Here is a 24,288-nt window from a genome sequence, read left to right as displayed (position 1 = left end):
TGTTTTATTCAGTAAGGCACAGTGGAAGCTTTGCTAAATTTAACCATCCAATTAGCCTAGCAACATCCAGGATTTGGGATTTTTCAGAGTTCACTACTTCCGAGGAGGAAAGCTCAGTTACACCAATTAACATTCTCTCTCTAAACTGTACAAGCAGCTACTTCTCTGCTCTTCCTGTGGTTTGAGAGGCAATGAGAACAACTGGGAGTCTAGGACCAACTTTTTAAGCTTCCCAGATGAAGAAGATATTCTAACAGGTAATGCCAACCCCCTGGCTTGCTCTGGGCTCACACAAAAATAGACTCTACTGCTTTACCAGCATTGAGACACTGTTGCTGGCAGAAAATAAAACAAAACCAGTTTCAAAGGCAAATTAATTCTGTATAAAATTAACTATGATGTCTTAGCTCAAACCTTTTCATTAGCTGCAGCACACAAAACAGTCACCATTTCTTTTTAACCTTATGCTAATAGAAAACACAAGCATCTCCTGCTGGCATGACTGCACACATTTCTTCTGCAAGCTCAGTGCAAGAGACAGGATGTCCAGAGATGGGCAATGGAAATTCTTCAGGTCACTTCAACCCAACATAAATACACGTCTACAGCATCTGAGCAGCAAGCACAGTGAATCCTGTTACATCCAGCTGGCTTTTCCTCTCTATTACACACAAAGCTGTCTTTATAGAAAAAGCTAGCTTGTAGCATCTCTCCTTCGATTTATGCAGATCACACTGAAGAGCAGAGGAGTGCTCTGAATATTAAGCTACTGCATCTAACTTAAAAAAAAAAAATAAATACATAAGCTGAAGAGGAAAATCAGGGGAGACTTGGCAGGTGCTACCTGGGTATTTTATTCCAAACCTCGGGTGTATCCTCACATGTCTTTGAAAGTAGGACAGGAACAAGGCACCTGCCCCTAAGCAGTGGGGTCTGAGCAGTCCCTTCCCAGCCAACAGAGCTGCAACAAATTCAGTGCTTTTGCCTTTCAATTACCTGCCCCCAAGAACTAAAATACAAAGGGTATCAGACCCTTGAGGCAGCACACAGAAGAAAAACTTTCCCAAATCCTGCTCAAAAATTCTGGGAATTTGCAATGGCTTTTAAAACACACTCATCCCCAGATTTAACAAGGACAGATTCTTTCCTGGACCTCTTCAGTTTAATCTCCTTAAGTCTGGAAGTTAAATCTTCATCTAGAGTGAAAATATTTTACCACTGTAATCTAGTTACGAGTATTTACACAATTTGCCCCAAATTCTCTCATTACAGCTGCCATTCTCAATTATTCACAGGTAGTGGTACATGCAGTTTCCGTGGAAACCTGCAGATCACAACCAACTGATGTGCAGCCACTTGCAGGCAATGGGCACTCGAGCAGAACTGCTTGGCTGCGTAATTCTGCTGATATTTGACCATTTGAAACCTATGGGTAGCAAAGGACTAGTTTGCCTTTCAGTGTCTAAATTTCAAACATCTTAACTATTCCAGGGAGCAACCAAGACCTTGTATCTCCCAAAGCATAATAAACTTGATGAGGAGGCCGTAACTTTTATGACAACGCATTTTCAGCATTTCACTATCATTTTCTGTATTTACCATTGAAAGTAAATGTCAGATTACTCTACCGTAAAACTGGTCATAAGTGATTCACTCCATTACACTTCAGAATCTTCCTTGTTTTTAACTGGTGAAACTCTGCCAGTCATTTGCTTAAGACTGTGCTGTCTCTTTTTTCCTGTCCTTCCATTACTAGTTGCTTTATTTTATTAAAAATGTGAATATTGACATGATAAAATGTCTTATTCCTTTAAGGTTTTTTTCAGCATTTAACATTCTGAATGTCACGCAGCCTCAAAAGCAGTTATCTTAAAAAGGTTTCAGAGGCTCTTTGGAAATTCTCTTCGGATTACACTAATGCACAACAGAATAAAAGTATATCCTTGTCAGGCAGAGCTGTGAAGCTACCCAATATTAAATTGCTGAGGCCTGACCATTCAGTGAGGGCTGTCCAGCTACTATGCTGAGCTCTCTGAGACAACAGACTCCACTATTTTTCTGTTTGAAAGACTCATGCTTCTCCCTGATACACAGCATTCCACTGAGGTGCTGACTCTCACCAGGCACCTGCAATGCTTCATCACCCACACTTCATATTTTCACACAAGCTTCTTCACATATTTTTCCCATGCCAAGACAGAGGTCCCTCCACAGCACATTCACCAAGACACAGGACAACAAATCCTTCTTTTCCAATTGGATCTCTTCAGGATTCAAGCAACAATGACGCTGTAACCAGTGATACTCCAGGCTATCACTTTGTTTCTGTGTTATCTCATGTCACATGCACAGGTTTGTGTGTACCCACCTACTGCTCTGTCTCCTCCCTGGACTTCAGAGAGCTGTGCAGAGCTCACTGCAGCCTGCTGGCCTGTGTGGCCATGCTGGTTCAGGGGCTCTGCTGTGAGGCTCCACAGTCTGAGCCTTCATTCCTCTAAGGACACAGCCAGCAATGGCACACGAGGCTGCTGTGCCCCCTCTGTGAGCTGAGCCTCCTTCCTCCACTGCCACCCAGGAAAACGACTCAACTTGCACAAGTGAGATGGTGCAAGGCTCATTTTTTTATCCAGAGCTTTTCCACCTAGCATAATCTAAGAACTGGAGCAGCAAATGGCATTACTGGTGTAAATCAAGTACTGAGCTAAACTCAAATGAAGAAGAGTCACCTTGGACTCAGTTACTCAAGTAGCATCACCCAACTGCACCTAGATGCTGGAGCAAGGAGCACTTCTCTGACGGGTGGAAATGCTCAGCACCAAGAAATTAAGCTCTAACTGAAGGAAACAGAATAAAATTATTTGTTGCACCTGCCTTATTCAGAATTTAGGGTCTGCCAAATGTAATTTCCAACTTATTTGTTTTGGAAAGTACTCAAGAGTTCACAGAAGGAACCCTCTACATGTTACTTAAAAAGGCAGACTGATAAAGAACTTGGAAAGTATCTTTATGAAAAACAACAGATCTATTGAGAGAACAGCAAGCAGAATGCCTACCCTGCACTGCTGCACAAAGCAGCTGACATGGTAACACACAAATATGTCCTGAAAAATGGCATTTAGTATACTTCCGATTCAAGAAAAGCATTAGCAGATCACATGCAGACTTCTTTTATAAAAATATTATGGTAGAGGAATAAACAAAAGCTGCTTTTAATTCTATTGTTGAAGTGAAAGGTTATCATCTAAGGCAGCTGACTAGCATACTAAAGATAAGCACAGTCAACCTACAGAGCTGCACCTCAATTTTAAACAAACTTTGGACTTCTGTGCACTCTCTTAAATGCTGCTTACTGGAAATGCAGTAGAACTTAAATTAGAAACAACATTCACTTTCCCTTCCTAACTGAGAATGAAAAATAGCCTGGAGCACACACTGGTGATGGAATGAAACACTGGTGAAACTTCCTATGGTTTAGCCAAAACTCTGCTGAAACTTGTATTTAACTATAGAGCTTCAGCTCTAAAGGCCCCAGTTTTCCATGAGTATCTGTCAGGAATGTCACGAAGACAGAATGGCCTTCTAAAAGAAATGCCAAAATAATTTTAAAAATGCTGAAAGGGTCACACTAACAGCACTACAGAGTCATTGTTAACTCTGTAACTGGAATCTGGGTAATTTCCACTGTGAATCTTGTGTCTGCACCCCTCTATCTGATCCTCCATAGTAGCTGTAAATTAACGCCACAAGGAGAACAAGTTCAAACTCTGTTATTTGGCAGTGAGGTCCAGTTTCCATGAAATTCAGCATGTCATATCTCAAATTGAAAAGTGCATAAAGTAATGAATCACTAGGTTATATTCAGATTCTGCAGACTCATTTTTCAGCCATAGAAAACCAGCACTTGCCAGGCTTAGAATAGCAGCACTGATCTAAAGGCCAACAGTGTTGCAATTCTTAAAAAAAAAAGGTATACCACAAAAGAACAGGTTAAGTGATAAGAGAAGGCATTTCAATTCTGTGCTTCAATGAGTGTTAGTGACACAGTTGTTAGGAAGGTGGAGAAGATGAGCTGTCAAGTTTTGTGACTTATGTTTCAGACAGTTTTGTTAAACATGCCATTTTTATTTTTTTCATGAACACTATGTATTTGCCATTGGTCAGATAAAGGCACTCTTCAGCAGCACAGGACTAGATGGGACACAGGACACTCCTGACTTCTCTTGCCTTTCTGTATATAAAAGCAGAAGAAAAGATCAAAATAGCCTGTTCTGTCTGGCTGAGCTCCATTCCTCAATTTACTGCAGCACTGCTTAGGTCTTGTATACCTCACAAATAACAGCTCAGAAGTGTTAGGTATAAATGTTCTAAGAAAAAAGGAGAAACAAACTTCAATCACGTGCTGATGGGTGACTGTCATTTACCATCCTTCATTTGCATCAAGCAGCTCAAAATCTTGAACTGGGGATCCTGAATACTAGGACACATTCACTGATCCAGGGCTGAATTTTAGTGGGGTAGGGAGTGAGAAATTGTCCTGGTGCTTGATGGCTTTTGAAATCTGCCTCTGCTGAGTAAAAGCCCTCAGTTAAGTCTGGAGATGGGGAATGTGCATGCTTCTGCTGGCAAAATCAAGGCAAGGAAGATCTGGAGATAGCCTTCCACAGCTGCTAAGCTCTTGCCTTAGAGGGAAGCACCCTCACCACAGCTACCGAGGCAAGATGCAAAGCACATCCTGCCTCACAAGCACGGAGCATCCTGCATTATAAATAACAAAGACAAGCTACTGCTACAAACTGCGCAGGATTAATGACGCAACATCCAGCTTATTACATCTGAATAAAAGAGAGTACAAAGTCATCTGAACACAAGAAATTTGAAAAAAAAATACCCTGAGTCACCGAGGCAAGTTCCCTCCTACCGCTTATCACAAAATCCCTCCTGAACTTTGATCTTTTGTCTAGTCTGACCCCGTACACTGAATCATCTGGACAAAAAGGGTTCCTGGAGTCTTGCAGATGTGTACTCAGCTGACACAGGAATGAGCAAAACCATATGCTCAACCTGCAAGATGGAAGGAGTCCTGGAAGATGGCAATTGAAAGGGTTCACAATATTCAATACTGTGCCAGACAAGGCAAAGCTACTCCACAGTGCTGCCAAGCCCTGCTTCTACCACATGAGGACACATAATTTTGCTGTTGCAAACAACATAGGTTAAATAACAACTAAATATAACAGCACTTTTCAGCATGAAGACACAAGCATGGATGCAAAGACAGAAATTAAATCCAGAGTCCCTTCTAATAATAATAACAACAACCCACTGTCCCTTCTAGTACAAAGACTGCAGGTCATAAATGATATCGGACATTAACATTGTCTTTTTTACAGACCACACAGTGAAGCTGGGAAACATCTTGCTATATGCAATATTATGTGCACACCAGAAGTTAAAGTTCAAGCATAGCTAGAGTTATGAAGTTAAGAAGTTAAAGCATAACTAGATTCTTCTTTCATTAGTTTGACTAAACCCACTGCCTTTAGTTCGAAAAACACTGAAGTACACATCACTCCAAGCATGGTCCTTCTCAACTTCTCTGGCACTCATAATTGACTCCTGGCAAAAAAAAAAAAAAAAGGGGAAAAAAAAAAAGAGAAAAAAGAGTGGGATAGACTAACTTTCAGTTTCAATCATTGCAGGTGTGTCTTATGGCAGCAAAATACAGTACAAATTGCAATGCATGTACTTCTAGAAAAGCACAAAAACAGCACAGAGAATTTCAAGATGATATTAAAAGGAAGCCAGGTGCTAGAAAATAAGTCAAACAACAGGAGCTTAATGAGCTCAAATGTTCAGCCCGTTGAAGAGGGTTTACAGAAGCTGACGTGGAAAAAGGGATCTCAGAGACACAGGGCAGAGAAGAGGTTTTACAATCTCAGAAGAGACAAATGGCTTGGATTGGAGTTGAGATTATACAGTTTCAGCAATGGAATTATATATAAATGATTGGAGTAAACTGACCAGTTAGTGCTGGATTTATAGTTGCTTAGCACTTTTTTTTGGAGGGTATAGTATATAATTTCTTAAAGACATCCTTTAATCTGCCTTTAAGAAATGCCTGCATGGCTGAACCAAAGAGGATGTAAGAGATATGAGACACAGACCCTCTTATCCCAGAGCCTGTGATAAACTGGAGTGGCCACAGAGCCACGTACACTGGCTGTACGTGCTGGAACAAAGGCAGTCTGCTCTCCCTGGGCACTCCCTAAAGGCCTGAAGCAAGAGGAGCCTTATGGGCTTGGCTGCTCTGGAAAGTGGTGTTAGAGACAGAATGCAACCACAAGAAAATGCATTAACTACACAACACAGCCATAACCTGACTATGATTTAATAGTGGCTATAGCTTGCCTCATCAATGCAAAGCCACATTCCATTAGACAGACAACTCCAGATTTCTGCTTTTATCCAATGCAAGCCTCTAATAAGGGCCAGTCTGAATACTGGTTTGAACTAGGGGAAGAGGCTAGGGGTAGGTTTAACAATTAAGACATTTTTTGTCTTATTTTGTAAGTCAATACATTGAAAGTTTCTGAGGTCTTCTCAAAAGTCAACACCACCTCACACAAACTTCAAAAATGAAAATTCAGAATCCTGGGAAGTAAGTAAACCAGAAAATCCTGCTTTTGAGTTTGACATATTCCCCATGCTGCAAGCAAACAAAAGGAAGAAGGAGGTGACACTGAAAAAAGTGGCAGCCTGCAAAGGGACAGACATCAACTTGCATTCTGCAAGGCCAGGGTTGCTGAGAAAATCAAATCCAGCTATCTGAAATACAGAGAGAAGCCACAAAAAAAGTACAAGGAGAACCAAAAGACTTTCCCTCTGCCAACCACAACAAATGGCTCAGTAATACAAAATGTCAGTTGGCACTTGAAGCACAGTGGATGGCCAGAGAGAAAGTGCATTTTTAAATCATTAACACACTGGGAACACACAGATGTGCAGTTCAGCTACATCTGTGCATTGTAATTTCTACAGTAGTCACAACTTAATGAATCATCAATTGTGACAAGATCAATGAACCAAACTGCACAACAAACTAAAGCTAGTAAATTCATGCCTGGGGCAAGAGCTAAAGGTTTATTTTATTATTTTTTTTAGTACTTCTATAATTTTTAGTGTCTAATTAGTAAAAACATGAATTCTCCAGAACCCTTTTATTTTTTCCTCCCTTTTGAAAGTCCTACTGCAAAGGATAAAGATTTCATTCATGTTTGCTAAATTCAAGTCTGGATACTATTCATCTGATCAGCAGTTTCCTCCTCAGGACCAGGAACACATGGCAGCAGAAGTTACAATGCTGGGATGTGCACTACATGCCAATCAGGAGGACTCTGATTGAGCCTACCACCTCTAGGCAAAACAACTGCTGTTTTTTCCACAAGGCCAGATTACTCCTGCAGGCAAAGCATCAGCTAAGAGTCTCTGCAATACTACTTTTTGAAGGGACAAACGCACGTCCAAGTCAAGCAACCAAATAATTTATTTGCAAAGAACACACACTGTGCTTCCCCCTGGCCTCAATCCATTCAACAGCTTCAATGCTGAGTTTGTTGATGACATGCAAAATCCAGACAGGTTCCACATCAGTGATATTCTTACAGAAAATCTCTGTCCAAATTAACCAGGAGACAGATAACAGCACCCCATCTTCTTACAAAGCAAGGTCCATCAAGCAAAGGCTCTCCCTGCTGACCTCCTCACTCTTCCAGGTAAACCATTTTAATCTCTACCATATGTAGGCTTTCAGTGCATTAATACCTGCCAGGGGTTCAGCTGGACTCTTGTCTCCCTTCCAGACAGGCTCCAGGGAACAGGCAGCTCTGCTTAGCCTGGCTTGTTTGTCACACATTCAGAGTGGAGCTCCATCTGGAAGGCACTTCCATGAATTGTAGCACTGCTGGCATGCACTACTCTCCCTCCTAGGACTCAAAGTGAAGGAGATACAGGCTCTCTTTAGAAGGCTGATTCTGTTCCAGCTCCTGACCTTCTTTACACTGGATGCCTTGTCACCTTGGACTGTGCCTTCCCCAATTCATTACCTTCCCCTGCAGCAGCTTTTGTTAGTACCACCCCGTGTGCAGCTTATGCATTTTTCATCACTATATTTATCATTTCTGTGCCTCTCCAAGGACTTTCTCCTCACTGGGACCAATTGTGGAAATGTCTAAACCAAAGAGATACAGAAAAATAAATTCCAATATTGCCTTGCTTGTAAACAAAACACCATTTTGGAGCTGTAGTACCAAAAAGCAAGGCTCTGTGTTTTTATGGTCTCCAACAGGTTAATATTCCAAACACCTTTCCAGTAGTATCAAAGCTAAAATATCATAACACCAGTTCTACTGCCTGTAGCACTTTGTGCAGCCAGTTTTACTTAAAGCATTCTGCATCCTGTGCTGACAGGCACTTTTACCACAAGGAAATTTTCCCCAGCTCCCCCTTGGAATAGCAACATAACGGTGAACATTCACACACTACAGCTGGAAGAAGTTATAGCTCTGATTGCTATTTAGACTTCTCCACTCAACTCTAACACCCAAGAACCTGGAAAGGTTTCATCCGTGCTGGACCCTTGTGATAAAAGGATTGAAGGAACAGAGCACAGGATTAGCACAACACATGAATACATTGCAGTGTTTTCCCATTGCAACATCCAACCTACCTCATCAAGGCACCAGATAATCTTGAAAAGACAGATCTTATTATACCTCACACCTGCTGGTTTCCTTAGGATAAAGGATTTGAAACAGCTATTCCAGAGCTCTGGGCAGAAAGAATCTGAGCAGGTGGGAGTGCCAGAAAGAGTCACTTACTTTATTATCCAACTGAAATAACCACAAGAATAAACAGCTGTTAGAAAAGTCTATGGGGAAGGTGGTATTTTACTGCTACAACACTGGGATTCTAAGACAGCATGTAGAATGCATATATTTTAGGTTATCGTGCTTGATACCAAACATACTTTAGTCACTAGCAGCTCAAGTTAAAATTAAAAACAAATGTTCACAAGAATAACTTATTGCATCCAAAATTAGGGCAAATTATTCCTTTTGCTCATTATCTGGGCACTGCATTTTAATAAGCATCACAATTATAGAGCCTTCCTGACATCATACTGTATATAAACAATACAAGACCAACAAGAGATCATAAGGACAACTACTTGTGAGACTTGTGAAAAAGCATCATACACAGAAACCAGCTGTTGGAATGATCAATATTAAAGGTCTTCAGTGCAAAACCTGCTTTGTTTTGCATCTCAGACTAAGACCAAAAGGCAGCCTATCAGAAACAGTTATGTGATTTTCCTTTTTCTACAGGAGAGAAAGTTAAAATACTTGTTGAATGTTCTCTTCCACAGGTACAGTAAGAAACACATGTATTCCCTACATGGACATGCTCTCTTTTGAACAGCTGTTGTTGCTACAGATTTATTAGTGTGTACTTATATTCCACTTTCACACTTTTCTGGCTTACATTTTAAAATGCTGATTTTTTCAAGAATTACTTAATTGGGGTTGTGACTTTATTTTTTTAGTGAGAGGAAGAAGATAAGACATCGACACTAAGATGGTTGGATGGAACCTTCCTTGCACGCAGAGTTTTTGCTTTTGTAGCAGTAAGCACTGCATTTCCCACATCATAGTTATCACATTCTATACTCTCCAATCTCTGTTTTTCTTTTAAGAACTTACTCTCTAGTTTTATCAAGGGGATATGTTCTCCCACTTCTGCAGAAGAAGGTACAGAAGATCACCATCCAAAGTGACTGTGTAAGCCATGGCATGCCAGTAAATGACAACGGGCCACTAAGCTGTGGGCAGTCTCTTGGTTATGAGCAGATACAAAAGATAATTGTGCAAAAATAGGTAATGCCCCAGAAAGGCTTTCCAGACACCTTGCTCTTGCCCTTCCATTTTATCCTTGGAAGCAAAGCAGATAATCCACGCAGCATTATCAAGCAGCATTTCTGATTAATTTCCAGTAGTTAAGCGATGAGTTACTACTTCTTACAGAAGGCTATTCCACAACCTAACAGACTTCAAAGACTCTAGAATTGCACACCAGCAACAAACTTTATTAGTCAGCAGGAGACAGCAGCAGGACTGAGATACCAGCTATGGAGAGCACATCTGTCAATAACAGGTTGCCACAGATGCTCTCAGAACAAGGCATCTTGAAAGAGATCCAGCCGTAAGAAAGGTCTTTTGAAACATCTGATGATAAAGACCTCTTATTTTAGTTTCCAATGTTCACCAGTAGAAGCTGAATCTGACAAGAAATGTGTGTGGGTTATTCTTACAAGGTTTACAGTTACACAAATTATCTAAAGGAATTAAGTTCGCGTTTGCCTGCTCTAAATGAATTAAATAAATTTCCATTAAATGCCTTTTACAATGAGTAAATGATTAATTTATAATTATGGGGTTTCATGTCTCTTTTTTCTCCTTCTCTGAAAGACTTCTAGAACACTGCATACACAGTTCATTAATAAAACTATTTTCTTCTGGCTGCCAGTCCTCCAAAATAATTTTATCATCTGCGAGTCACCAGGTCCATCCTCAGACTAGTTATTACCAAATAAACATTTGGAGAGCCAAATCAGGGCTCACTGTCACCTAATCAACTCCACTCTCTTGTTAGCTATTTTTTATTAGTCGTGCAATAATGGTCCCTATCAACAAGTTCCTCGAACATCAGTTTTGAAATGATGAGATTCATTAGCAGCCTTTGCACCAAAGGTGGAGCTTAAATTGACAGCGCTGTGGAGATGCTGTAAATAAAGATGACAGTCAAAAAAATCAAGTCAGAAGAGCCAAATCACCTTAAGTGACAGCAATAGTATGAAAGATAAGAAATAATTAGAATTTTTGCTGTAAGGCTGGCACATGTTGCTTGGAAACATGGGAAGGAAAGGAGAGGAGAGGGAGAGGGATCAGATAAATGCAGAGAAGTTATGCTAGCCAGTGGCCAACTGAATCAAAAAAGCAGCTACGATCCTAGAGTCCATTCAAACATCTATCTCTAAAATTCAGCAATTCATCAGTGCTTTTGAAAAGGCCTTTGCAAGACTCCTTCTGTGCACATCCCTGGTAGAGCATGTTCAGAAAAGTTCCTGAAATCAAACAGGAACTGGTGCAGAATAGGAGAAAGCACTGAGGCCAAGAAAACAAAAAAGAAGACTGTCCTCCATGAAACTCATGCAGGATTTTACAGCAAGGGGAGGCTTAGTTGCTCCTTTCTGGTTAACTAGGACCTAAACACTCATTTTCCCAACAAAATATTCTGTTTCAAAATTTACAATATTTTCATTAAACCCATGTTACTTTTGCTTTTTCTTCCTCCATAATACCTAGCACAAGAACTTTCCAGGACACCCACCTCCTCCTTGGCAGCCTTCACTTTGCTGCTCCATTCTCCTGCCATTTTCAAACCACCTCTCCTTTTAGCTTAGGCCTGTGCCCTGTTTCCCCCTGGTTTTACTGCTTACTGACACCACCAAGATCCCAGTGCTGTCAAAGCTTTCCAGACATGGTTTGGCCACGGGGGGGTCAGGGCACATGGGAATGCCAGCCCTTCTGCAGGGATATGAAATACAGCACTGGTGGTTGCTGCCTCCCAGCTGGGACCCATGATCTGTTCCAACAGAGAGTCAAAACAGATTAGCTTAAACCACAGACAATTTAATCTAACCTGTCTGATTTCAAACTGGAACAGAGAGGCAGAAGCAGTCATCTGGCCATCCCTGGCCTCAGCTGGGAGATGGCAACCCACAGGGACACCTCTCCAGCAAGACAGAAACCTGCCTGCATGAGCACATCCCTGCCAGAGAGCTCAACTAATCCGCTTGTGCCTCATTTACCTATTGGAATAGGCTGAAGGTTTTGACAGCAGAGCAGCACTAGAACAGCCTGACACACTTTTCATGACAATCTCCCAGGAAGCTCTAAGGTAACAGAGTGAGAAGCAACTTGTCTCAACACCCTGAGCCCAAGAAAAAAGAGAAAATAATGCCCAACACTCAATTATTCATTTTCATAACAGACAGAAGACACCAGTGGGTTGCCACAAGGCTCTGAATAAACATGCACATTTCTGAATGTGTTCATGAGGGACTTCAGAAATGGAGCAAATAAAATGGAGACAACTCCTACTGGCAACAGGATTTCTTAGCTGAACATCATTTCCAGTACCAAAGTCAGAACTCACAAACTGTTAAATAAACTTAGAATAAATCTATTATGTGAAACAAGAAGCTCTCAGAAGTGTTTTACAGGATATAACCACACAATTACAACTTCAAGCTACTTGGCAATACAAACCCTGTGTCACAGCTTTTGCAGAATATACTCCTATTCTTGTTTGTTTGACACTTAAAGTTCACTTGTTTTTATCTGGAAAATCACAGGTGCTGCTTTTGGGCATTGCAATACCACTGAAACTTGCTGCTAAGAATGTGATAACATCCCATCCAGTTACAGATGTCATCTCACAGGACCTCATTTGGGAGGTAATATGCAGAAACAGCCATTTGCTGCAAAAGAAAAACCTTCTCAAGATTAAGAGGTCAGTACCTATTCAGACACAAGGTTTTATGGGAGTGCACAGCTCCAAAGGGTTCAGCTTGGCATTAACAATGTGATATTTCATATAAAACTTTTCAAAGGTTGTATTTCTTGCTTCATAAACTTGTGGAATGAACCTGGATGTTAACCTTAGAGCATGGCAGTCTTCTGAGGGAACTTGCTATCACGGATACATTACATGGTTATGTGCCATTAGTTAATCATTTAAACAGAGATAAGAAATGGAAATTATGGCATTTGGGTCTGATACGTTCTAAAGATCTGCTGACTCTCCTGTTTGAAGGAGAGACCAACAACAGTTAAAACTTTTCTTCATCTGAGAAAATTACTTCTTTGTCTTTCACTAGCAGCCAAGAAAGTCTTTCTTGTTAAATATTATAAAAATAAACTATTTGTATAGTTTAGTGGGACTAATGTTACTGAATCCAATCTTAACAGCAAATAAATATAATATGCACAGAACCAGGAGTTGCACACCTGGATTAAAATTATAGGTGCTCTACAGATACCAAAACTTAAGTAGCTGAAACACTTTCTCAGATACCACGGCAGTCTAGGTTTTGGCAGCATGACATGTAATGGTGATGTAAGTAAAACAGCCTCTGTAAATTTTCTTGGTCTAATTGAAACTGATCACAAATTCTCCTCAATCTTCTGTATGCAGTGGGACTAAGAGACTACCTCTTTCCCCTTGGAGGATCCTTTTAGCCACACTGGTCAGTGCCAGGGAAATAACTGGAGTTGTTAGCATGATGAGAGGGCTCCTGAATTGACCCAACCAATACTGGGCAACCTGCCTTCAGGCAGCACAATGCACTCTTTCCTTGTGAACACTATTTAGGCCTCAATAGCACAAGTCCACATGAGCTCAGATTTAGATTCTTTTGGGTGACAACCTGTACTCTGCAGTGAGGCCACCATGAGTAGCTGGCTTAATGTTTCTCTTTTCAACAAGCACGGCACATGCCAGGACCCAATGGCAAGCAGACTCAGGCTTCCTCATTTCCCTGTGCATCACTGCATGTTAGGACACTTCCCTAAGCAGGGAAGCACGTGGAGCCTCACTGTGCTGGAGCTCTTGGCAAAGCCATAATTGCAGAGTTCCATGAACTGCCTGCCTCCTGCAGGAAGTGCTATTGGGATTGCCTGTGCAGAGAGCTAAGAACACGAGTAGGACTTCTGCAGGAGGATCACAGCAGTCCTTCTTCCCAGGGAGAGACCAAAGCATGTTGGAACAGTTAATTAACATTACACATGTAGAAGAAAGACCTGTCCTCTCTTGACCAGAAACATGAAGAGAATAGTACCAATCCCAGGAGCAGCAGAGCACAGGGAGCTTTAATTCATTTACACAGTCATGCAAACAGATTCAATTTCCATTCTGTAATTGTTTCAATTTTACAACAAATTGCAAGAAATTCTTCCTGGCAAAAAGATGGAAAAGCAATGAAGCCAAAGTACAGTGATCCAACTGATCCTTTTGTAACTAACCAAACACAAACAAGGATTAAACATAGCTAACTTCTGTTTACTATTCCAATGAATGACAAAAATCACTTTTAGATGGATGTTTACCAAAAGGGCATATTGGTTCAGGCCTTCTGAGATCTAGCTCTCCGCAGAAATCATTTGTAACAGTCAAATGTTTACCATTTACAGCATTTCAAACAGGGTAACCCCAGGAACTGGAATGCAGCTGGCAGATGGTGAAAGAAATTAAGCTCATGACATGGTTCAGTAAACAGCAAATTATGTTATGCTAGAAGTGCTTGCCACCCCAGGACAACTGCTACACTCAGAAACTTTCTAGGTGTGCTAGTTTTGGCTGGGATAGACTTAATTTTCTTTATAGTAGCTTGTATTGGGCTGTGTTTTGGATTTTTGCTGAGCACAATGCTGATACCATGAGGATGTTTCTGTTCACAGTAAAACACCAGGGCTGCAGTGAAATGCTCCTAAACTTCCTTGAATTCTGTCAGCACAAAGACAGCCAGCAAAACTTAACTTTCCAGGTTACCTTGAAACTGAAACCCACTGTGCAAGAACTTCCTTGGTTCTTCTGTCTGTCCTCTTTACCAGGAGCTGCTCTCCTGTGGAGCCCAGCAGCACTCTCCAGGCAAATAACTACATGCCACATGATTAGGAGTCTGGGATAGAGGCATAGGGGATTTGCATAGATCTAGAATGGAAATTGGAGATGGTATTTTCATTTAACCTACTTAAAAACAAAGGGAAATGAAACTGAATATATTTAGTGTCTTGCATATGACTGTATGCTCTGGATTACAAGGGAGTGAAAAAAAGACTGCTTGTAAAGCAATAAAGGACCAGTTGCAATTAACTGGTTTTCCAGTTCTGGAAAACAAAACTCAATGTCCCATTTGGAAAGCCCTGGGAGAAGGGACTGATAACATACTTTGTATTTGAGCTGCCTTTTTCTCCCAAAGAATCAATATACTTCTCCTTGCCCCTTGAAGACCTTTTTTTCCACGGCTTTTCCTTATCTTCCCATTGGGTGGAAACTGCTGGAAAACAGACTGAAGGCATCCTTTGGTGAACAGGCACCCAGAGACAAACACTGTTACCATCACCTTTCCCAACACAGCTGCAATGCAGAGCATACAAGCAGTCTCATGGAAGGACATCATGGACTTCTGCACTCCTGCCATCAGCTTGTTGCTACGTTCGTGCACGCTGGCATCCTTCCTACTTATATTTCATATAACCTCCCTATTTAAAATGCTCTGTAATTCTCAACATTACCACTGAATAATATATTTATTAATTTGTTAGTGCCACTAACTGTCCCTGAGGCTTTTCTTGAGAATGTGTGTCAGCTTATTGATTCTAGCCTTCCCCCTCCCTGCACTGCTTTCCCCCTCTGCCAAGCAGAAACATACTTCTGTGCTGCTTCAGGTCATAATTGGAAAAAAGATAGAAATGTTCAATATGACTCATACATAATTCAGCTTATCAGCTACCCAGGAGAAATGAGAAGAGAAGGTCTACGCATGTCTATTTCTTCTACTATCAACAGGAGAAATAATTTCCAGTTACACAAAGTATACGTAGCTTGGTCACAACAGGATCTGCAGTTAGAAGGGAAAAATGAGAGACATGGAAGCAAAGAATAAAAGGGCAGTAGGGAACCAAATTGTTAAAAGAGATTCACTTATGTGAGAATTCCTGATTCCCCAGGAAGACTGGACTCATTCTTCTCTCTTAATACTCAAAATGAAGTAAGTTGGCAATTAGAAAGGATAACCTGCTTCTGATCTGTAAAACATCGCAGAAATCTAAATAAAATAAAGCTCCAGCTTAGTTAGCTACAAAGACATCTAGTAAGGAGCCTGATAAACCCTAACTGTGACTTCTGGATTTAATGTTAAGGCCTATGTTCTAAAGGCAAATTGTGAGAAGGAGCATTAAAACTTACTGTTAAAAAGGATTTTTAATGTAAAAATCAATACATGCTGTGTATTTAGCAGCATGTAACCATGAGGACGCCTATGATAAGCTTTGTCATGCACCAGGGACCACTGCATTAGTCAAATTCTTGAAAGGAAGTGCAGAATGTCTGTATCATTCAAACTGCCATCTGAGACCAATTACGGAAATTATTTTAACCCCAAAAGCAGAGGGAAAAATCCAGTCCTAGTTGACAGTCTTGAGAGTGCCAAGGGTTCCACATGAAATGTGTAATTTTCAAATACCTCTACAAAATTAATGTTAGAAAAGTGATGGCATAACAGAGAATTTGGGCACTTAACACTATTTTTTGAAGCCACTGAGAGTAAACAATCACAATCAGGGCAACATCTACTTCACCAAAGTGTAAGCAAAGTAATATTAATAGTAACTTTAAAAAAAATCATATTCACAAAATGCAGAAACATTATAATCTCTATCAGACAATGCAGAAAAATAAGATAATGTGACTGGAAAATTACAGAGCTGTCTGTAGGAAAGTCTCGGAAAAGGGAAACGTAAAACATATTTTCTTAAATACAAAGACATCGTAACAGAACCCATCTTCTTTGTTAGTTGAGCCAACATAAAAGGCACATGTAGCTCTTCATCCTTGCAGTCAAGCTCTCTATGCACGAGTACATACAAATTGTTAGGCAGCAAATGTTTCTTAATTTTGCCCATTACAAGAGTGCCCAGCAAGGGGTCGATACTCTTCAGTCTGAGTGGAAAACGCAGCCCCCCCAGCCTGCAGATCGTTTTTGACCTGATGGGATCATGTTCAACTATCATTACTCCCAATTAAACAAATTTTCCAAACAGAAAAGCAGGCTCAGTGCTTGACTGCTACTGACTTTTGCTTCTGCAGCTGTTAAACTGTGTGCCTGCATGTCTTTTCCTGTCTGTGGTGTTTCCTAACATTCCCTATTTATGTGGTGGTCTGCAAGCTTTACCTCATCAGGAAATCAGCAGGAGAACCATGGAGCTAAGAAATACTGTTGTGCTCCTTGATGCAAGGCATGTCTCTGTGGGCCTTTGAACACTTAACACAGAGCAAATAAATTATTAGCGTGTGCGTGCACGTGCATACATATCCAAGATGCATAAAGGCAACTACAACCAAAGGAAACAGGAATGTGCAAGGAAGAGTGGTATTCAGGCATCCAGTATCACAAAAATCCAGTTGCAGGAAGCATTTAAATGCAGATCTGCACATGAACTGCTGAAAGAGCTCCACTGAGCTTTATGCACTCACATACACTGCTGCATAGGCAGAAGTAACAAAAAGAATGTGATTTTTGTCCCCCAATAATTTTCAAGTCTATAGCACTTGTTACCGTATTCTTAATAATACTATTACTGGAGAGCAAGCTGATCTTTAAGATGCCCCACCTCCAGAAACAAGATACACAATCACATCAGGTATTGAATGATTTCTATGATTCCCATCACCACGGTGCCTGAGCATATTACAGTTGTTTAATGTATTCTTTGTCACAGAGCAGAAAGGAAAATATGATTACCTCTATGCTATAAATGGGGATGGGAGAACAAGGAACAATAGGCAACTTGTCATGTGTGGCTGGCACACTCACCACTGGGATAACCACTCTCCTCTGATTCAAAATCCTACAACAATAAACACTTTCCAGTCTGGTTTTTTCACTACTTACAAGTTTCTACATCAATCTATAAACCACAAGCAATTTGCCTAAGCCTTTTCCTGCTTGTAAGGGGTAAAAATGCAAGGGTTAAAAATCCATTCCGCCAAATGCCCCAGATTTCTAACATCTCAGTACATTTACAAATTCCTATATATAAACAAATGATAGAACACATTTATGTGCTGGAAAAATCCCATCTTTTCTTAAAAGCAGAAAATAATTCTGACAATTTAATATTTTAAAAAATCAAGTGTTCACAAGCCTGTTTATATCTAATAAACTGTTTTCCCACAAACATTTAGCAGAAACAAAATAGCAAGGAAAATTAAACCTGCTCATATAGCAGACAAGGAGGAAAATCTATTCCTTAACAGGAGAGACAGAACTAAAAGTTGTGAGTACAGTGAAGAATAAACACAACTAAATTTCACATCACATTAAAAACCTGAAGAGTAACCTGAAAATCTATGTGCTGATTTAATCCAGAAGGTACAGCAGCATAGATTAAGTTTCTGATTGTCAGATACAATACTTAGATACACTGAAGATGGGTATTATATGAAAGCAAATAGATGAGAAAAGTATACAAATGTCTCTGTAGATAGCCCTCCAAGTCAGAAATGACACCTCTCAATCAGGCAACAAAAACACGCTAAAGACAGCTCAGAATCTGCAATCCTTCCATGATTGCCTCAAAAATATGATGTTCTATTATAGAAGAAATTATATCAACTGCTGCAGGAAGAACACAGCTTTACCCAATCAAGCTGGAATATCACCACGCCATTTAAATGCAGCACATCAACATGTAGCTGCCAAAGCTGTCTCCTGCCACTTAAGGAGTGCAAGAAGTTCCCCCTTACCTTCTAGCACTGTTAACTTGGCACTGGTGTTTATCTCCCCCACGCTGTTGGTGGCTGTGCACTCATAGATGGCCTCATCCCGATGGACACGCAGGGGCTGTATCCGCAGAACCGACCCCGACCCATCGTCGAACTCGATCACCTTTGGAAAGGAAAAGAAAGCACTTCATTACTGCTATCTTCTGCAACAAACACTGAAAGTCAAAACCATCTAGGGGTTGGAGAACAAAAACCAGAACAAAACAAGTCCTGTAAGCCCTAAAATACCATGCAGTGAGTTAAGTGTTCCAAATGCAGTAGCACAAAAATTCAGTGTCAAGAAGTATTTGTCCTCTGAGGAGGCCAGAACAAATGAAGATCCAATGAGGTTCTTTATGGATCAATTAAGGTTGACAAATTATCAACCTGGTAATAAAGATGTGAATCTGATGATTTAAAACATCTGAGCCATATTTGCACTAATGATTTTACTAATCACTGGTAACAATTTAGTACCAACTTTCACCTTGATGGAAGGGGAGAATGATATACTCTGTGGGATTGCACGGAAACAGTAACAAAACTTGAATAAAACCTTGAGCACCTTCAGTGCATGCTAACTCCAGCAGTGAGGGGTTTTAATGCTCCTCAGAACTGGGTACTTTGCAACTCTGGCATAATCAACAATGATGTAATTACACTTCCTTCTTCAGCATAAATAAATTAAGTCTTTAATAAATCATTGTCTTTCCATCCATCCTGCTAAGCTGCAAAATGCATTACTCTGACTTATACATGGAAGAAAAAGGTATTTATTAGTTTGTAGCTGGATCACTATACACTATTTCATAACTGCAAGGCTGTGAAGGCAAAGCCTCAAGCCACTATTAATGCCAAACTCACCCTTCTCCTATTACAGAGTGCAGCAAAAGTTGGAAATACCACCTGATGTGCAGAGAGAGACAGCATGAGGGAGAGGCAGGTGCCACCCACTCCTGTCCCTTGGGAACTGAGGGGGACATGAAGAGACTTAAAGGATCCTTTGCTCCAGACATGGATGTCAGCCTAGGGCTGCTACCCCCATGCAAAACCTTCACCCTATTTTCAAGGGCCTGTTTAGGAGCACTTCCCACAGTGTGAAGATCAAAAGAGAGGACAAAAGAGGAATGAGGAAAACAATGCACCACAAGACTGCAGTGACAGGAGAAATAGGAAGAAATCAAAAGGTAACCAAGACCACTAAAAAATCTGTTATTCCTCATGCTGGAAGGAATAGCCCTTCTGTTTCAAGAAGAAATCCCTAATGCAGTCAGGTAAAGAAAGAGAAATATGACTATCACCATATCACCATAATACACTTTAAAGAATTAATTTTTAAAAAACACTTATCTTTAAATTAAACATGAAACTGTGACAATATACTAAATTTTTACAAAGGGCAGAGCTGCTGCTAAATTTTAAAACAAGACAAAGTCAGCTACAGAGATTAATTCAGTTCAGTGATAAGGACTAAAAAGCTAAGAGATGAAACAGCAGAAATCTCTTTTGCCCTCACTATCCTTTGAACCAACACTGTGTGATAGGAACAGAGCTACAACTACTAAGGGCTAGACAGATGCTGAGGCCAAAATGTTGTTAACTTGCTAACAATGGATACCTCTCCTGTGACACAACTTAGCATGTGTACAACGGATTTGGGTTTTTTCTCCATTAAAACTTACTTCCAAATTTTCCCTAATTAGGACTAATAATGAAGTAAAATTAATAGTTACTTAGGAAAAAAAGAATCACTATCTCCTGACACAAGCTATGCATCCAAACTGATGTGAACAAAGGTAGGAAATTGCTAATATAAATGCATATAATATGGCATAGCCCTCTGGTAAGTCACAATAAGCACCAAATTCACTATAATGGCTGTATCTACTTACAAATTAGATAGTTACTATACAACAAAACCTTTATCAGGGAAAAATAACAATGTAAAACAAGATTAAAATTGATTACTTTAATCAAGGTTTTCTGCTCACATATGAATTCATGATTAAAATTGGTGAGTTGAATCAATCCATTCTGGGCAGCAAAGTCATCTTGTGCTCCAGTCAGGAAAGCAAAAACATCAAAGACAGGGGATTAGAGGAAAGGCAGCAGAATTGCAGAAGGGTCACATTTGCAAGGGCAGTTTTAGAGAAGAGAGCCCAACACCAAAAAAGAAAGCAGAGAAAAAGGTGGAGAAAGTCAGTGAAAATGTATTTGCTAGGTAAAATATAAACCAAATTTCCCCTTTTCACAGATGTTTCTGATCCTGCTCTTCACCCTTCCTTCCTCTCCTACTTTAGCTCACAGGGACATCAATTAACCCTTCACCATTCCCCTTCCAAGTACCTCTGGGGGGAGGGATGGCAATAGCCATCACTTAGAAAGATTTCCAGTAGTGTTTTGGTATCTCACTTTTGAATTCAACTGGGGATTGCAGGTCAAAGACCTGCCTTATAAATTCTGACAATGAAAAGAGAAAAATACTGCTAGATCCAGCTCTTATCTGCCATCCAACTCTCTGTAAGCCCCAGTCTCCCATGTGAAGGAGGATGTCCTGTTGGTGTGTTTCCAGCATCCTGCTCAAAGGACACCACCTGCTCCACAGATTGCATTGCTGCAGGGAAGGAAACTTGCTTTACACTAAAGCTTTACACTCTGTATTGTAGTGATGAAGAGATACCCAGGTTGCAGTGATGATTACTGTGCAATTAAGACCTGTGAGGATTAGATTGATCACCAAATTTTCAGGTTTGGGTTTTTTGTTGGTTTTTGTTTTCTTTTGGTAATTACCTCAAACCGCTGAGAACTGACTTTCTTCCCCTTCTTCATCCACGTGATACGAGGTTTGGGCTCTCCTGTTGCCTGACACACAAAAGAGGCCACTCCTCCAGAAATCCCAATCTGATCTTCAGGAGCCTTCATAAACGTTGGCTTGCCTGGAAAAATAACCAAATCACCCCCATGAGGACATAACATCAGATAAGCATGGAATGTGTCATGTTAATCTCAATTATAAGGTAACTGGTGCTCTTACTACAAATCCAGGTTGAATGGCCTCAGCCACACAAATTCAGTGCAGACTGCAGCATGACAAGGACAGTTTCTGCTTGAGTACCTTTTTCTCCTGAAATGGATAAAGTCCATCTGGCTTGCCTATAAATGAGGGCAATAGAAGGCTCCCCCCTGCCCCCTGGGCATTCATTCAGGTATATGACAATTTGGAACCATTTTACAGTTTATTTTTTAATAAATGGATTTTTGCAGATTTATACCACGCTCATAGCACTGGCAATTACAGAACAGCTGACACACCAAACCTATGAAATGTACCGTATCCTGACATTAGTTTAACTGAAAGCTGTTAACACATCCATAAAAATTAACAGATACAGTTTTAAGTATACAAATAACAACTTTTAGTTTCATTTTAGATGTGGACTGACATAAAAATCCTACAGTTTAAGTATCTGGAAACCTGCAGAGGCTAGCCTATGCCTGTTAAGAAACTAATCACTAGAAATGAAAGTCAGAAAAGAAACCAAAACAGCATTCAGGCATGAAAGACTTGGCAAAAGTAATAAAATAAAAAAGTATCAAATAACATTTAAATAATCAATTAAAAGCCTCATGAAAATAGAGCTGTGTCTTCGAGATTTACATAACAGATTCAGATGGATAAAACTATGCATCCAGGTTGAATGGTTGTAGTATTCTTCTGTATGGGAAAATTTTGCACCATGGGATCTGAGGATCATCTTGAAACACTGCTTTGTCCTCATGAGAAGCATTTGATGAAGCCATATTCCTATAAAGCACTAAAACATTTAACTCCACAGGAAGAGTTAACAGAGTCCACCCATGATGCCATTCCACACACAGGTCACACTATGGCCATGTTTCAAATACAATTCTGATCAACCACCTCAAAGATGAACCTGACCTATAAACAGGTCAGAGACAGCTGCTGGCATGTAGAAAGGAGCCTGAGTAAAAGAAGAAACCTGTTCAACCCCAAGATAACAAACTAATGACCCCAGCAGAGCTGCTGGTGGTTCCACACCTTCACATTCCAGACACATCCATGAGTGTGCTCCTGAGGGAGAGGGGCATGACATCTGTCAGCCCAAGTGCTTTGACCTCTGGACAAACTGAGGGCTGAATTTCCCTGATCTAGGAGGGATACAAATTCAGTGATCTCAAAAGACAACAGCCTTTAAATGTATTTTTCTAATGCATGAGAGATTTAAATTCTTTGGGTGCAGCTGCAGTTACAGCCAAACCAGGCAGGCAGTGGCAGTGACTGGAGAGGGCAGGGGCAAGTGCTCTGCTCCTCATGCCCCTCCTTGCCTCCAGACACAGGCACCTGAATCCTGCAAGGAGCCCCAGCATCATCAAAGCCTCTGTGGAACAGATCTGGGCTCCTAACCTGGCACAGATGCTTTTTTCTTCTTTTCCAAACAGGGCATGGAGAGCAGTGGCTCAGGGCAGGATGAGGCAGAGCTCAGGAGACAGCACCTTTCTCTCAGCAACTGTGGAGCACAATTTCACCCCTGAACTGCAGTCCTGGGAGACTTGGCTGAAACTGTGGCACCCCCTCAACCCTAGTTCCACCTTCTGGTTTAGCCCACATTAACTGCTTATGCTGAGCCCTGTCCTGGCAGTGTGGCATGGTGTGACAACACACACAGCCACTCAACCAAGTAAATTACTTCAACCCTTCAACCCTCCCTGCTTTTGACAAAGTCCAGAGACCAGGTTCTGCCTTGATCCAGACAATATCCCAGGCCAGGGAGACTGCCAAAGGCCCAGGATGCTTCTTGCTTCTCCTACATGGCACCACTGAGAGGTGAGGAGTGTTGAGGTGTGCTGCCAGATGGTCTTTGTGAGGAGAAGCCAGGGCTGCCCTGTGCTGGACACAGAGGTCCCACCATGGCCCCCACAGCATGGCACAGCCAGGCTTGTCATGGTGGTGTGCCTCTGAGGTAATGGGTTAAGAAAAGGCAGAACACCTCACAGGAGTGAGGAATGAGGTAAAAAGTGAGAAACAGCCCTGTCAGCACCGAGCCAGAGGGGCATGAGGAGCTCCAAGTGCCTGAGCAGGTACTGCCCTGCAGCCCATGGAGACACCACAGTCAGGCAGGCATTTCCTGGCAGCCTGAGGACAACCCACTGGTTTCAGAGTGAGGGACGAGGCCAGACCAGTTGTCACCAACCTGGAGAGAGACCCAGCAGCAGAGGCTCCCCAGAGCAGAGGGGGCTGGCAGTCAGCCACTGTGGAGGCAGCAGGACAGCAGACCCTTCCACACCTGCAACATCCACTGCTCCACATGGGCTGTGCCCTGGGCTGGGGAGCCACCAAGCACCCACGTGGGGGCACGCCAGCCCCAGCCTGGCTGATCTGGGGGTCACAGCTGACACACTGCACTGCAGACCCAGACCTCTGCTGCTGCTGCTGGCTCAGCCTGATTTCCAAAAGGCCAAAAGGCAGATGGCAGCCCCAGCACGGACAGCACAGAAGTGGATACACATGTATCCACATGTTCTGTCCTCAACAAGCTTCTCTGAAGGAGTATCACAGACCTGGCCTCACCACAGAAATTCCTCACAAAAGTGTACTGAATTTTG

The 24,288-nt window shown here is 41.3% G+C and overlaps 1 protein-coding gene across 10 annotated transcripts in view; it reads right to left on the bottom strand.

Annotated features, from left to right (window-relative positions):
* PTPRF (protein tyrosine phosphatase receptor type F) overlaps positions 1 to 24,288 on the bottom strand; it is a 374,836-nt gene that overhangs the window by 172,674 nt on the left and 177,874 nt on the right. For all 10 annotated transcript variants that reach the window (XM_054285892.1, XM_054285901.1, XM_054285891.1 and 7 more), the window contains exons 4-5: positions 21,454 to 21,599; positions 18,646 to 18,787 (exon numbers count right to left, since the gene is read on the bottom strand). In XM_054285892.1, the coding sequence (XP_054141867.1) occupies positions 18,646 to 18,787; positions 21,454 to 21,599 (288 nt within the window). The remainder of the gene's footprint in view (positions 1 to 18,645; positions 18,788 to 21,453; positions 21,600 to 24,288) is intronic.

Source organism: Melozone crissalis, unplaced genomic scaffold (genome assembly GCF_028551555.1).
Source record: "Melozone crissalis strain CALT ecotype California unplaced genomic scaffold, PUWL_Pcris_2 ptg000045l_1, whole genome shotgun sequence".
Classification (NCBI taxonomy): domain Eukaryota; kingdom Metazoa; phylum Chordata; class Aves; order Passeriformes; family Passerellidae; genus Melozone; species Melozone crissalis.
This window is presented reverse-complemented; position numbering and strand designations above follow the sequence as displayed.